Genomic DNA, 14277 nt, shown 5'->3' with positions numbered 1-14277 from the left:
ATTACGCAGAAGGATCTAAGTGAGCTAATGCCAATAGTATTAATGTGTTTGTGTTACATGCCGACAGCTTTTGGACCCGAGACACCGGTGATGTAATTTGTTGGTTCAATAGCAGAATCAAAGGTGGGACTCCGTTACTGCAGATTGATCCCCTGTATAAATCATAGTTTGTTGCTGTATTCAGCCCAGAGTGTCTTGCCGAGCTGTGGAATTCAGGACAATAGCGTTCACTGCGTCACTCAAGTGGGATATACAGTAATGTGGCGGATAGAAGACATTTACTACCCCGTTATTTCAGCCGTTGGAATTCCCGGTAAGTCGCTATCACATCTGCAAACGGCAGAAACTGAGAGTTAATTCTGATATTCGGAAGTGTTTCTCTAGCTACGTGCTTCCACAGTCACCTGCCGTGTCCCCGTATTTCTGCCGTGGGCGGAACGCGCTGACAATATTACTCCCATTGCTTTGGAAGCGGGTCTAATGGAGCCGAGATGCTGCCTTTGACTGAATTCCTCTCTCCTGATTGGATATCATGGAATAATTGTGAATCGAAATGTCTGCACAGGAGGACACGGGCTATACTACTTCTGTGAGAACCAGCCGTCCTTCTGTTACGTCCGTATAAATCGTCTGTGAATTGCGCGGCTTGGTTATGGAACAGAGCGAATAGCTCATTTATTTCCGAAATGTGAGTAGAGGGAACTGCAGGTGTGGATTTAATTTCATTCCTGTGCTGTTCAGAGCCAGTGACGCTGTATTGAATGTCCATCCTTTACTGCGCCCGAGGAAGAATTTAAGCAGCTCTCCTCTCGTCGGCTTACGAATTCATTTTGATTTAACACTATTACAAAATTCGCGCAAGTTCTCTTCCACGCCGATAATACATGGCTTCTTATGTACTGGGGATTCTCGCTGTGAGCCAGAAAAAAAAACCCACAAAATCTAATCTAATTCTATCACACGGCTGCTCCGTTACCCTGACTAGTCAGTAATTTCTCTGTTTCTTTTCTTCTATTTTGCAGTTAACCAGTTGGCGATTGCTATCTTCTCCCGAGGTAAGCGCGGTCTCTCCAAATGTCTCAGACGGAACCTGCTGGGAATGGCAGCGGCCGATCTCCTGGTCGTTATCTCTGACCCTCTGCTGAAGTGGAAGGTTATGAAATACTTCTGGTCTTCCTTCCTCCATCGAACTCCCGTTTACAAGTTCGTCCCTTGCTTCCTTTGAGCAAGCACCTGAATCTCTGTCTGGCTGACAGTCGCCTTCACCAATGACAGTTTTGTGGTCATTTGTTGTGAAAAGTTGAAAAGAAAATATTGCATCGAATGAACGGTTGTTATAGTCATAGGCACGGTGAGTGTTCTGGGCTGTTTAGAATTAATCCCTTTCTACTTTACTTTAGATCCGTTGATGCTAGTTAACGGAGTTTCCTATGGCTGTTTGACCAGAGCGAGATTCGTGGGTCGCCCTCGTAGGTCGCACTCAGATGATTCACCGTATTTTCATTCCTTGTCTCCCGTTTATTCTGATTTTATTGTTCAATGCTCTGACAGTTAGACGGATTTTTTCCGCCAAAAAAATCCGGATGGTGCTCCCCGGCAGCGACGGAAAGGATGACAGGACCCGGAAATGGAGAACCGAATGAAATCCGTCGTTTTACTATTCAGTATAACCGGTAGTTTTATATTTCTGTGGTTAACACTGGTGGTTTTTTGATATCTACGTACTGATTGCAAATATCCCTCGTTACAGGGACGCGGATCCGACTTATATCGCAGTATCCACGGCGACGATGCTGCAGATCCTCAGCTCCTGCACCAACACATGTATTTACTCAGAGCAAGTTCAGAGAGGAGCTGCAGAACGCGGTGAAACACCCACTGAAACTGTTAACCAAATTCCTTAAATCGTAGATCGGCTTGCTGATTTCTGCAGGTGTTTTGTCAAACACCATGTTTTCTTCATAATTTATCCACTTGCCGATACGGTATGCAGAACCACGGGTAACAACTGAGCGCTCGGAAATACGCATGCATTTTGTGATGATATATTTCACTCGCTGCTTACCCAGTACAGGTGAAATGTGTCGTTCAACGAACGTGTAATATGTAGTGGTCACCTCAGCAGTAATTCACCCCGATGAAGGGTCTATAGTCGGGTCACGCCCGTTTTATTGTAATAACGTCCATTACATCTGACAGCGATTTAATCCGGGTTGGTCCAGTTAGGTAAAATCCTCTCCATTTCTACATTCTCTCCGTTGTTTCTGATTCATTCTTTTTAGTGATGCTCATGGTGTTTTACTCTCAATATCTTTCACGTTGTCCTCGTTTACTCTTTCCCCCACGTCCACTTCTCATCAAAATTTAATCTCATTGCAGACTAGTGAGTTTCATCGTGAGGGAAGATGATCGGGCTGAAACAGAGCGTGTATATTTTTCTTTTTTTTAACTCTATCTCCATCTCCGACCTGCTCCCTCGTTGTCCCTGCATATCTCCCACGCCTTTATCTCTGTTCATATCCCAAGGCCTCGTGACAATCTGTTTCTTTCCTTCGCCATCTATACTCTGTTTCTCTCTGACCACACGTCCGGTTCCCTACAGAAAAAAATAAGTCTCATTCGGGAATATATATTTCTATTGATGATAAGTGCACGCTGAAATTTAATGAACTTCCAGAGCAACTGCAAAAAGTTATTTGTTTTGTTTCTCTCCCGAACGAACTGAGTTCTATCTGGAAGGTTTGCCGATGTTTGAAAAATAAAAGAATGATACTGGAAATCCGAATTAAAATTGCTTTTAATGATGTTGCACTACTTTCTGACGGAACATTACTCACTCTGTTGCATTTCCAGTTCCGTCTCACTGCTGTCTGTCCTGCAACCGATTAGCGGTACACAACACTGGTGATTTTCCTCGCCCGGGGCTGACAGAAGTAAGAGTTGACACGACCGATATCTTTTCGAACGCACAATAGATTTATGCACCTCGCGCCAGTTACTACTAACTCGACGCTTTGTTATAATTAATGTTTCTAGTGAAACTTAAGGATTATACTTAAGGTGCAATGTAAATACATCAGATGTTTGCATGTCAGGATAAGCTGTCGTTGGTTAACATCTTACTCCAGGTGTATTTTCAATTCCGTGTATGGCAGCGCAGAGTTGCTCTGTAAGTCTATTCCATCATACGTCATGGAAACGGGAAATAACGTCAGTTATGTTGTCTCCTGTTGTTTGACTGCACCTGGATCCCTCTCCAAAATCAATATGCTGACAGACTAGCCCACGACGGCAGCCGAGCTTGTCCCTTTAACCACGTGCCCATGGTAGCGTTACATCCATTATTATCGTTTTCACCTCTATTCCTCTGCAAAATTGAACCGCGCTTTGTCCTGCAGGCGAAGTGGGTTCCACGGACGGCATTTCAGAACATCCGGACATTTCCAGTCAAGGGCTTACAAATTTCAAAAATTTGTCCAATAGCCCGAACTTCACACGGGGTCTATAGCCCAATTACCGTGGTGATGCCAATATATATGTGCTGTCTTTACGACAGTTATTTAGTCTATAATATTTTCGCTTAGTAATTCATTCAATAGTATTTTCTAGTTAGAATTAGAAGTGTTTAAAGTATATTCATTGCATGTAAAATATATCGGCATGCGATGACGTCACATCCGGTTTCGCCGCGACTTGTGGGAAAATACCGGTTTGAAATTAGCGCGAGGGTGGGGGCTTACCACGAGGCTCACCTGAGCAGAGTTGTTTTGCAGGCATGAGAAATCACAGTGAGAGCAACGCTGTAAGTTAATAGATAATCGATATGTTGAACTAAGATGTTAATGCCGATCCTGTTAGAAGTAACGACGGTAGATAATGTTTATGCTTTCGTTAGTTAAAGAGTCGCGGATAGTTTGCATGGAAGTGTATTTAAAGTAGTCAATGGAGCAGGTAAACTCTCCCTGTATACTGCACCTTAGTGTAATGTCGTTATAGTCACCTTTGCAAGTATTTACACTTGAAATGTGATATTAAGGAAGGAACAAATACTGTATCAATCTTGTATTGTTTTATCAACAGTTTTCACCATATGTTAATGTGAAGAGTGAACAGTAAATGGTTAATCTTACTGCGATCTGGTTCTTATTAACTGGTTTATCTCGACGTTAAATTCGGCGTTCGTGACACGCGAAGGAGAACGTTACAGTGAAAAAGCGGCATTATCAGGTGTTTCAAGTGCTGCAATGTCAGCTCAATCCAGCTTCAAGTCGACGCCGCCCAGCGACAAGGGCAGTAAACCGACATCAAGTAAGCCCACCCAGGCGTTATCAGGTGTTCCAAGTGCTGCAATGTCAGCTCGATCCGGGATCAAGCCGATGGCGCCCAGCGACAAGGTCAGTAAACCGACATCAAGTATGTCCACCCAGACAAGAGCCAAGGCAGAAGCCGCCAAGGTGCGACTGCGTTACGCCAGACAAAAAGCAGTTTTGAAAATGAAACTGGCCATCAGAGAAGCCGAAATCCAGAAAGAAATGGCCATCAGAGAAGCAGAAATCCAGAAAGAAAAGGCTGCCAGAGAAGCCGAAATCCAGAAAGAAGCCGAAAAGGCTGCCAGAGAAGCCGAAAGGGCTGCCAAAGAAGCCGAAAGGGCCGCCAGAAAGGGAGAAGCCGCCAAGGTGCGATTGCGTTACGCCAGACAAGAAGCAGTTTTGAAAATGAAACTGGCCACCAGAGATGCCGAAATCCAGAAAGAAAGGGCCGCCAGACAAAGGGAAGCTGCCAGAGAAGCCGAAATCCAGAAAGAAAGGGCCGCCAGACAAAGAGAAGAGGCTGCCAGAGAAGCCGAAATCCAGAAAGAAAAGGCTGCCAGAGAAACCGAAATCCAGAAAGAAAAGGCTGCCAGAGAAACCGAAATCCAGAAAGAAAGGGCCGCCAGACAAAGAGAAGAGGCTGCCAGAGAAGCCGAAATCCAGAAAGAAAAGGCTGCCAGAGAAGCTGAAATCCAGAAAGAAAGGGCCGCCAGACAAAGAGAAGAGGCTGCCAGAGAAGCCGAAATCCAGAAAGAAAAGGCTGCCAGAGAAGCTGAAATCCAGAAAGAAAGGGCCGCCAGACAAAGAGAAGAGGCTGCCAGAGAAGCTGAAATCCAGAAAGAAAGGGCCGCCAGACAAAGAGAAGAGGCTGCCAGAGAAGCCGAAATCCAGAAAGAAAGGGCCGCCAGACAAAGAGAAGAGGCTGCCAGAGAAGCCGAAATCCAGAAAGAAAGGGCAGCCAGACAAAGAGAAGAGGCTGCCAGAGAAGCCGAAATCCAGAAAGAAAGGGCCGCCAGAGAAGCCGAAAAGGCTGCCAGACAAAGAGAAGAGGCCGCCAGAGAAGCCGAAACCCAGTTGGAAATGGCAAAAATATCGACAGAGTTGCAAGTGCTGCAGCTAGAAAGAGAAGAAGAAGCTGCCATGGTGGAAGCAAAGTACATAGAAGAAGCTGAAGGGTCGCGTGATCTGACCGAAGTAAGATCTACTTTAGAAAGGACCAGACTGGAACGCACAAGCGACTATGTACAATATCAAATAGACAGGCAGGCTCGTCTCCCCTCTCCATACGTATTCGATAACTTCCCCAGCTACGAGGAACCTCAGAGAGTCACGATCGCATCACATGCATACGAGGAAGGAAATTTACCCTCACGGCTCCGTGATGAAGTCAAGAATGAAAGAACCGACAACGCTCCTTCACACCCACAACAGGACGGCGGGGAGGGAGAGGTTCACTCCAGGACAACAATTGTCAGCTCGAACCGTACAGAAGTTTGCGGTCAAACTCAGTCAAGCCGTTCTTGTTCCGAGATCTGCCTTACAGAGGTGTACCCTAAAGAAGCACAACAAGACGTTACCAAGCGTAAAGTAACCGACGAGACGCTAGGTCAGTCAGTTTTCATTCAAACCGAGCACGGAAACAAACTTGCACAATCAGCTCAAGATACCATTTCTTTAAAACCCAAAGACACCAAGGTCTTCAGAGATGAAGCAAATAATGGGGTTGCCCCATTGCCTTTCAGAGAACCACGCCAGCGCTCACCAGATAACAAAGAGCAGGCAGTCAAACGGTTCACGTCCTTACGGAAAACCCAGAAAAGTAAACCTGAGATGCAGCAACGCACCCGATTGGCCCACGAGGTACTGTGCACCCTAATGGCAGAGGTCACAGCCATTATAAACGCACAATCATTGCTACCTGTGTCTTCTGACCCAGAAAACCCCTTTATACTTTCGCCATCAACGCTCCTTACGCAGAAGGCAGGAGCACCTCCTCCACCAGGAGACTTCTCAGACAAGGATTTGTACACAAAGCAATGGAGACAAGTCCAGGCTCTGGCAAATCAGTTCTGGCCTCGCTGGAGACAAAAATATCTACCTTTGTTGCAACAGAGACAAAAGTGGACAGAACCCCACAGGAATCTGGCCAACGGCCAGAATCACTGCTACATTCCCTAGCGGGGATGGACATGTCAGGAAGATCGAATTGAAGATTACCGACCAAGGCGATGTGAAAATTTACCAAGGGCCAGTTACAGAAGTTATTCTACTTCTACCCAATGACTGATTAAGAGACTAAGTTTTGTACTCTGCTCATTGTGACCTTACGAAGGTCAAGCGGGGAGTGTGCTGTCTTTACGACAGTTATTTAGTCTATAATATTTTCGCTTAGTAATTCATTCAATAGTATTTTCTAGTTAGAATTAGAAGTGTTTAAAGTATATTCATTGCATGTAAAATATATCGGCATGCGATGACGTCACATCCGGTTTCGCCGCGACTTGTGGGAAAATACCGGTTTGAAATTAGCGCGAGGGTGGGGGCTTACCACGAGGCTCACCTGAGCAGAGTTGTTTTGCAGGCATGAGAAATCACAGTGAGAGCAACGCTGTAAGTTAATAGATAATCGATATGTTGAACTAAGATGTTAATGCCGATCCTGTTAGAAGTAACGACGGTAGATAATGTTTATGCTTTCGTTAGTTAAAGAGTCGCGGATAGTTTGCATGGAAGTGTATTTAAAGTAGTCAATGGAGCAGGTAAACTCTCCCTGTATACTGCACCTTAGTGTAATGTCGTTATAGTCACCTTTGCAAGTATTTACACTTGAAATGTGATATTAAGGAAGGAACAAATACTGTATCAATCTTGTATTGTTTTATCAACAGTTTTCACCATATGTTAGTGTGAAGAGTGAACAGTAAATGGTTAATCTTACTGCGATCTGGTTCTTATTAACTGGTTTATCTCGACGTTAAATTCGGCGTTCGTGACACGCGAAGGAGAACGTTACAATATATATATTTGGATATGATGCAACAGAATCGACTTCTGAATTCGCTTCTCTTTATTTCTCCTCGTTTCCTGTTCGAATACGCAAATTAAAGTCATGTACCGTTTTGAGACCCCTCCATGTTTCGGAATCGACCCTAGAAATGGCCTCATCTTTCCTTCGATAGTTATTTGACTTGACATTTGTCACCCTGCTGCCCCTCTGCTTCGTTTGCCTGAGCGTTATCAGGCGGGTTTGGGATGTTTGATTTTGTTGTATGGCTTCTGCTAACATTAAAACTTTGTCCAGACCTGATTCGGGCCTGAGCTCAGGCTGTCTAGGTGAGGATATAGACATTGAGACGCATCCCCTTTCTTTTGTTTGGACATCGTTTGGTCAGTCAGTCTATTTTTGTTGTTGTTGTTGTTGTTCTGGAGGTTGATATCGCTTATACCTCCAGAATTTATTGAACTCAAGTCAAGTTTACTCTCGTTTAACTACACACATGCTCACCGACAAACGAGACAACGATTCGTCGACCCAGAGTGTAGGGTACAGCAGCACACGCAACAGACAAACACTTATGAAAGCAAGAACATCCTCGGGTGAACTACGCACAAACAAACAAAGTGCATAAATCAAAACACATTACTGCATTATAAAATCATAATCCTACGTAGGATCTCCGTCTCCACTACCAGTTTCATGTTTAAATTATTTGACTTTCTTTAACTAAAAAGACTCCAATAGGACCACCGTCCTTGTGTCCAACCACACAAACCACTAGTAAAACGAATCACATATCTAGTGCAACATATCCACTTTTCAACCAGACCCTATCAGGAGGGAGATTAGCGGCACCAATGGAACTTCCAGGGATTTTGTTACTCGTTCAACTTTCGGGTTCTTCTTTCTCGTTTTCTTCTTTACCTTCACAGCGAAGACTCTCCCCGCATTCCTGATCAACGTCACTGTTGCTACTTCCCATCCTTCTTCTATCTACTGACCTGGTCCTGCAAAGGAAAGACCGTCAGTCGCAAGCAGAAGCACGAACGAAATTTCGTTCTGTTCACTTCTTGCAGTCTGATTTCTATCTATTGGTTTTGTTTATCTACCGGATAACATCTTGGGTGCGACTAGGATCCTTATTTCACACAATACTTCACGCAATACTGCTGTCTCTCCTACTTGGTTCCGCCGATCCCATCCTTGCTGCCCGGTGATGGGCCAGGTTCTCTAGGCACAAAACGGAACCCCCAACGGGTGGCGAACTCGAATGTGCCTCTGAGACATAGTTACTCCATCGTTTCAATCCCGTTTTGTCGGGATCCTGCTGGACTACAGCAATTTGGCAGAGATATCTCAAAGTGAAGTGCGGTACCAGACTTTAATTGGCGAATCTTTTATATCATGCAGTGTGGAACTCTGCACAAGTAAAAGGCTTGCCTTTAGATCCATTAGCAGGGAAGCGTGCGAAACTGTAGAACAATAGAATTATGTCATAATGTTGTTTTCTTGATTTGTGGGTCATCCGTTTATACCCATCTGACCTGTGCAGCCGGGTTATCGTTCCAAGGAGTATTGGTGAGAAGATGCTATTCTCAAGTGGAAAACGCAGAGGTCTGCAATTTCACAAAACTGAGGCAACATACAGCATTGGAAACGTTATATTCGGAAATGTCATCCACAAGGAGCGAGGTTGGAGATTAGAGAGAGACAGGGAGGTGGCGAAGAAGGTTATGAGGGAGGGAGAACGCCGATGCGGTTTGGCAGGAGTCGGGTCAGGGGAAGGAGTCACCGAGGCAGGTTGGATGATTCGGCAGCACTTTCCAATGGTGCCACTGCAGTCCCGGAATGCTGTGCGTGACGGAAAGCCCTCCAGACCCTCACGGTACATTTTTCATGGTTTTGGCTCTCTCTTCCCTACACATCCTCATCGAAGATTTACCACGTCCGCGCAGTCTTTCTGTCCCACGTCTCTCTGCCCAAGCCCGGTCTCTTTCCCTACCCCATTCGTCTCGGTCTCCCCCAGCTTCCGATCTTTTCAGTCATTCGAAATCTCTCTCAACAGCCTGCCTCTATCTCTATACTGTCCCTCTCCTGCCATTATTATCTACTGTCCCTCCAGTCAATCTCTCTCCACATTGCTCTCTTGTACCTCACTCCATGGTTCTTTCTATCTCCAATCTTTCTAACCCCAAATCTCCCTCTCCCCACACTCGCTTTCTACCGTTTCCTTCTCTCCGTCTCCCTCTTCCCCTCTATCACTCTCTCTACCTATCTCTATCTCTCCCCCTTTCATCTTTCACCCCAATCTCGCCTTCCCACACATTCTTTCTTCTACCCCAGTCACGCTCAGGTTCTATATCTGTAATTAATTTAGATCACGTTTTAGAGATTTGTTGTCACTTTGACATTTTTCGGTTTATCATGTTAAGAATAAAATCCAAATTAAATCCACTGTGATACAAAGCTGCACAACAAAACGAAAACATTCAAGGAGGCGAATACTTTTCATGGGCACTGCATGGGTAATTGAAAGGAAGGTTTAATTCTTAAAATTGTTTATTCGTTGACACAGTGGCGGATAAAAAGAGATGTGGATCTGGTTAGGTACGTTGCTGCTGCGAACCAGAAATGGATTAGTTCTGGATTGGAACGCTCTGGAGCGAGCCTGGGCTCAGCTCTTTGGAGGATGAGAGCTGAGTTGATCGACTTATGCGCGATTGTAAAAGGCATAGACAGACTCAAACGCCTGTGTCTTTTTCCCAGTATGGAAATAACAAAAAGGAGTGGGAAAATACGGCGGGAGGTTGGTTATAGGTTTTCTATACAAGGAAAAGGAGGTGCAAAGAAAGCGCTGCCAAACATCATGATAGAGGCTGATATATTGTGGCGATAAAACAGACATTGGCACATACAGGCTCTCAGTTTGATATATAATTTCCGTACTTCTGCTTTTCACAGTGAACGCGCCGACGATTGTCATACTATCACGGGGAAAGTGCGGACTCTCTAAAACAGTCATCCGCTATCTGCTGGCCATGTCAGCGGCTGACCTAGCGGTCGTTTTCCTGGACGTTATATTGATGAAAATTCCGAAGGCTTTTCCGGATGACTTCCCCTTCCTGTTTTACATCCGCGTGTGTAGAACCCACGTCTTCTTAATGCAGGCCACCACAGATTGCTCTCTTTGGTTCACCGTCGCCTTCACCTTTGATCGATTTGAGGCCTTTTGCTTCCAGGATCTACTCTCTAAGTATTGTACCGGGAGAACGGCGGATGTGATTCTGACCTTTGCGCCTTCACTGAGTTGCTTAAAGTTCTTCATGGTCCAATATATATATGTATATCTTCCCTTTAACATGCCTTTGCATGCAGAGTTGAGAATTACTTCTGTCACAATTTTGGACATTAAAGTGTGTTCTTCGTTCTGTCTTTTCAACTGTGACCCCATTCCTTGTTGTTGTCCTGCTCAATGCTTTCACCATCACGAACCATTTAGTGGTCAGCAGAGCCCACAGCAGACTCCGGGCTCCAAGTAGTAGTCAAAATTACAGCGACCCCGAAAACCTCAGAAAATCCTTGGTTTTACTGCTGGGCGTCTCGGCAGATTTCATCCTGTATGGGAATGGTATGGGGTGATGGCTGTCTGGAACAGGATGGTTCCTGCAGTGGACGTCCCACGTTGTTTGCATATACCTTCATTTTTCAAGGAACTGTGCTGCATGCTGCAACATCTGAGCTCCTCACCTCGTCAGTCAGACTGAGCTCAGTGAACAGCTGAAGGAGATGCTACATTCTCTATACTTTGAAAAGGATTCGACACTGATGGTCTATGAAACCAGCGTCCTTCACTTCTGTTTTCAGGAAGGCAGTCGAAATGTTGCCCATTGATCATCGGTGTTGCTCGAAGTTCGCCCTGGATGGACGGACACAATTGTAGTTACAACCCTTCATGTCCCTCACCCTTCCCTGAGGATCCTGACCAACCTCATCCATTGCCTCTACAGCTTTGTTCAGTTCGTTAAGGAGGTTTAAACACTCGGTAACCTCTCGGATACACCACATAGTGTAGACTACAACCACAAACATAATACCAAATGTTAGCCCCAGAAACGTACCAAACAACAAAGCAAGTATAGAAGACACTGAATAACAAACAATGCTGCTGTTCAAACACATTGAAAGTTTCAATGTTATAACGCACCACAACCTAATAAACATACTAATAACATACAACCCGTCAATGGGATAGTCACAAATCGGAGCAATGAAACTGACAAATAAATTTGTAGACTAAAAAATCTTGAGTTTTTAACTCAACTTCATTATTGAAAGGCAGTGAGGCATCAATGGCTCAAAAACATGGAAATATCACATTTGACTCGCACTCACAACAGAAGTACTAAAAGCAACACAAACCAACTGCCAGAGGAACTCCACAGGTCGGGCGGCATCCATGGAAGTGAATAAACAGCCAAAGTGCCGGGCCGAGACCTTTCTCCAGGACCGGAAACGAAGTGGTGAGACGCCAGAATAAAAAAGGTAACGGAGGAGGAGAAGGGAAGCTGGACGGTGATAGGTCAAGCCTGGTGGACGGGGAAACTAAAAGGATGGAGAGGAAGGAACCTGACTGGACTGGAGAATGGACCATAGGAGAAAGGGAAGCTTGAGAGAACCGATGAGGAAGTGATAGGCAGGTGAGAAGAGGTAAAATGCCAGATTGAGGAATAGAATAAAAAGGGGAAGGGTGATCATTCTTTCCACGGGAAGGAGAATCGATATTCATGCCATGGATTGAGGCTACCCAGACAACATAGACTGGAAGTTGTTGCTGCTCCATCCTGGGGATTGTCTCATCGTGGAAGAAGAGAAAGCTGCGGAACAGGAATAGGAATCGGAATCGGAGGTTTTGCCTGGGGGAAGGTCAGTTTTTGGTCGCTGGAGCTGAGCTGCTCGACGAAAAGGTCCCCGATGAATGATGGGTCTCGCCAATGTAGAGAAGGCTGCCTCGGGAACACTGGACACACAGACTATGGATTCATAGGTAGATTGTTGCCTCACCTGGAAGGGCTGTTTGGAGACAAAGACTGGTGCTGATGTAGGACGTGGATGGGCAGCTGTAGTGCTGTGGCCTCTTGCTGGGATAAGCACCGGGAGGGAGATGAATAGTGAGGTTCGGAATGAAAACGGAATAATGAAGGAAGTGATCCCTGTGGGAAGTGGAGAGCGGTTGTGTGGCGGTGATGGGGAGGTAAAGATATTTTTTTTTCTGCGATCTCTTTGGAAATGGCTGAATTTACAAATTATGATTTTTGGGTGCGGAACGTCATGGCGTGGTAGATAAGAGCAACTCCATCACTGTTAAGGTGGTGGAAGACCTGGTGAGCGCCTACAGGCTGATCCCACTTTTAAAGCGATGCTACCAACAACGATATCACTACCTCCCAACTCATTTCGCCGCTTCCCACAGGGATCACTCCCTCCATAATCTCGTTTCTTTCAGCCCTCCACCCCTAACACCCTCACGGCGCTTATCCCTGCAAGCCCCCCAAGTGCTACACCCACACATTCATCTCCTCTCCAACCATTAGTCCAGGCCCAAACGCGTTCCCTCCAGGTAAGCAACATTTCACCTGTGGATCTGCTGTGGTCATCTGTTGTGTCTGGTGCCCTTGGTGCGGCCTTCTCTACATTGGTGAGACCAGTGATAAACGGAACCTCATTTCCTCGAGCACCATCGCGGCAGCGTGAAAAGCGGTGTTTCCCAGAGTCCCAACATTTTAATTCTGATTCCCATTTCCAATCCGACATTTTCAGTCCATTGCTTGCTCTTGTGCCGTGCTGAGGCTTGCCTCAAGACGGGGCAGCCACAACATATTTTCCGTCTAGGTAGTCTCCAACCTGGTGTTATGAATGATCAAAAAATATCCCTCCCTCTCCCATCTTCTTCTGTTCACCTCGCTGGGTTCATGCCTATTTTTATCTGCCTATCACTTCCTAACTGCTTCTGTTTTTCCTGTACTCCACTGTCCGCTCTGATCAGATTCCTTCCGCTCCAGCCCTTCATCTTTCACCTGGTTTCCTCTATCACCTTTCCCCTCCTTACGCCATTTTTTTCTGGCGTCTCCCTCGTTAATCTCCAGACCTGAAAAAGTTCTCAACGGATACGTCAACCGTTTATCCATTTCCATAAATGCTGCCCGCCCGGCTGACTTCCTCCAGCGTGTGTTTTCTCTCTCTCTCTCTCTCACTCACTCACTCACTCTCACCCTCACCCTCACTCATATTTGGTTTCCAGCATCTGCTGAATTAGTTATGTTTCAAATATCTGTTTCAAAATTTTAAATGGATGGAGACGCACGAATAAATTAATCATTCACAAATAATTCTCACCCTTCGTGTTTTCAGAGATTCCCTTGTCGGACAAAATGTGAAAGGAAGCAAATCAACTCAGATCAGAATTTCTAATTCACCCCAAAAATAAACACAAACAAGTATCACGTCTGATTTTCTGCTCCTAATAGGGGTGGATTTTATACGAACGAGAAACACGCTGTAATAACACATCACTTCACAACGGTGGTGCACCTCAAAATAACGCAGAAGCTGTGACACTTTACCAATTCAGACCATTTCAGCTTCAGGAATGTTAATAAAATATCAGCAAATGTATAGAAAGTTATAATCACTGTCTCAAAAAGCAGGACCAACAGCTCCGAATGCAAACAGATGGAGACACGATCAAAGGCCTACAGCACCACAGGCTGCTAAAATATTTTAGTCGGGCTTTGACCAGGACAGTAATAAAACCTCCCCGAACCAGTGTTATGTGTTTGTGTTATGTTGAATTGCCAACACATTTGAATCTTTCTCATTCATTCCCGTGCTGAGAACTTGGATCAGATTCCCACATGGTGGATGGTTCTCTTCCTGCCACTGTCGAGAGTAGCGCTGCACTCAATGTGGATA

General features: G+C 45.3%; 1 protein-coding gene across 1 annotated transcript in view; it reads right to left on the bottom strand.

Annotated features, from left to right (window-relative positions):
• Nucleotides 1–7785: 7785 nt before the first annotated feature.
• The window catches only part of LOC132389328 (zinc finger protein 239-like), a 28354-nt gene continuing 21862 nt past the window's right edge, over nt 7786–14277 (bottom strand). The window contains exons 6-7 of the mRNA XM_059961847.1: nt 12370–12446; nt 7786–7912 (exon numbers count right to left, since the gene is read on the bottom strand). Of these exons, the coding sequence (XP_059817830.1) occupies nt 7786–7912; nt 12370–12446 (204 nt within the window). The remainder of the gene's footprint in view (nt 7913–12369; nt 12447–14277) is intronic.

Source organism: Hypanus sabinus, unplaced genomic scaffold, assembly GCF_030144855.1.
Source record: "Hypanus sabinus isolate sHypSab1 unplaced genomic scaffold, sHypSab1.hap1 scaffold_532, whole genome shotgun sequence".
Taxonomy (NCBI): domain Eukaryota; kingdom Metazoa; phylum Chordata; class Chondrichthyes; order Myliobatiformes; family Dasyatidae; genus Hypanus; species Hypanus sabinus.
This window is presented reverse-complemented; position numbering and strand designations above follow the sequence as displayed.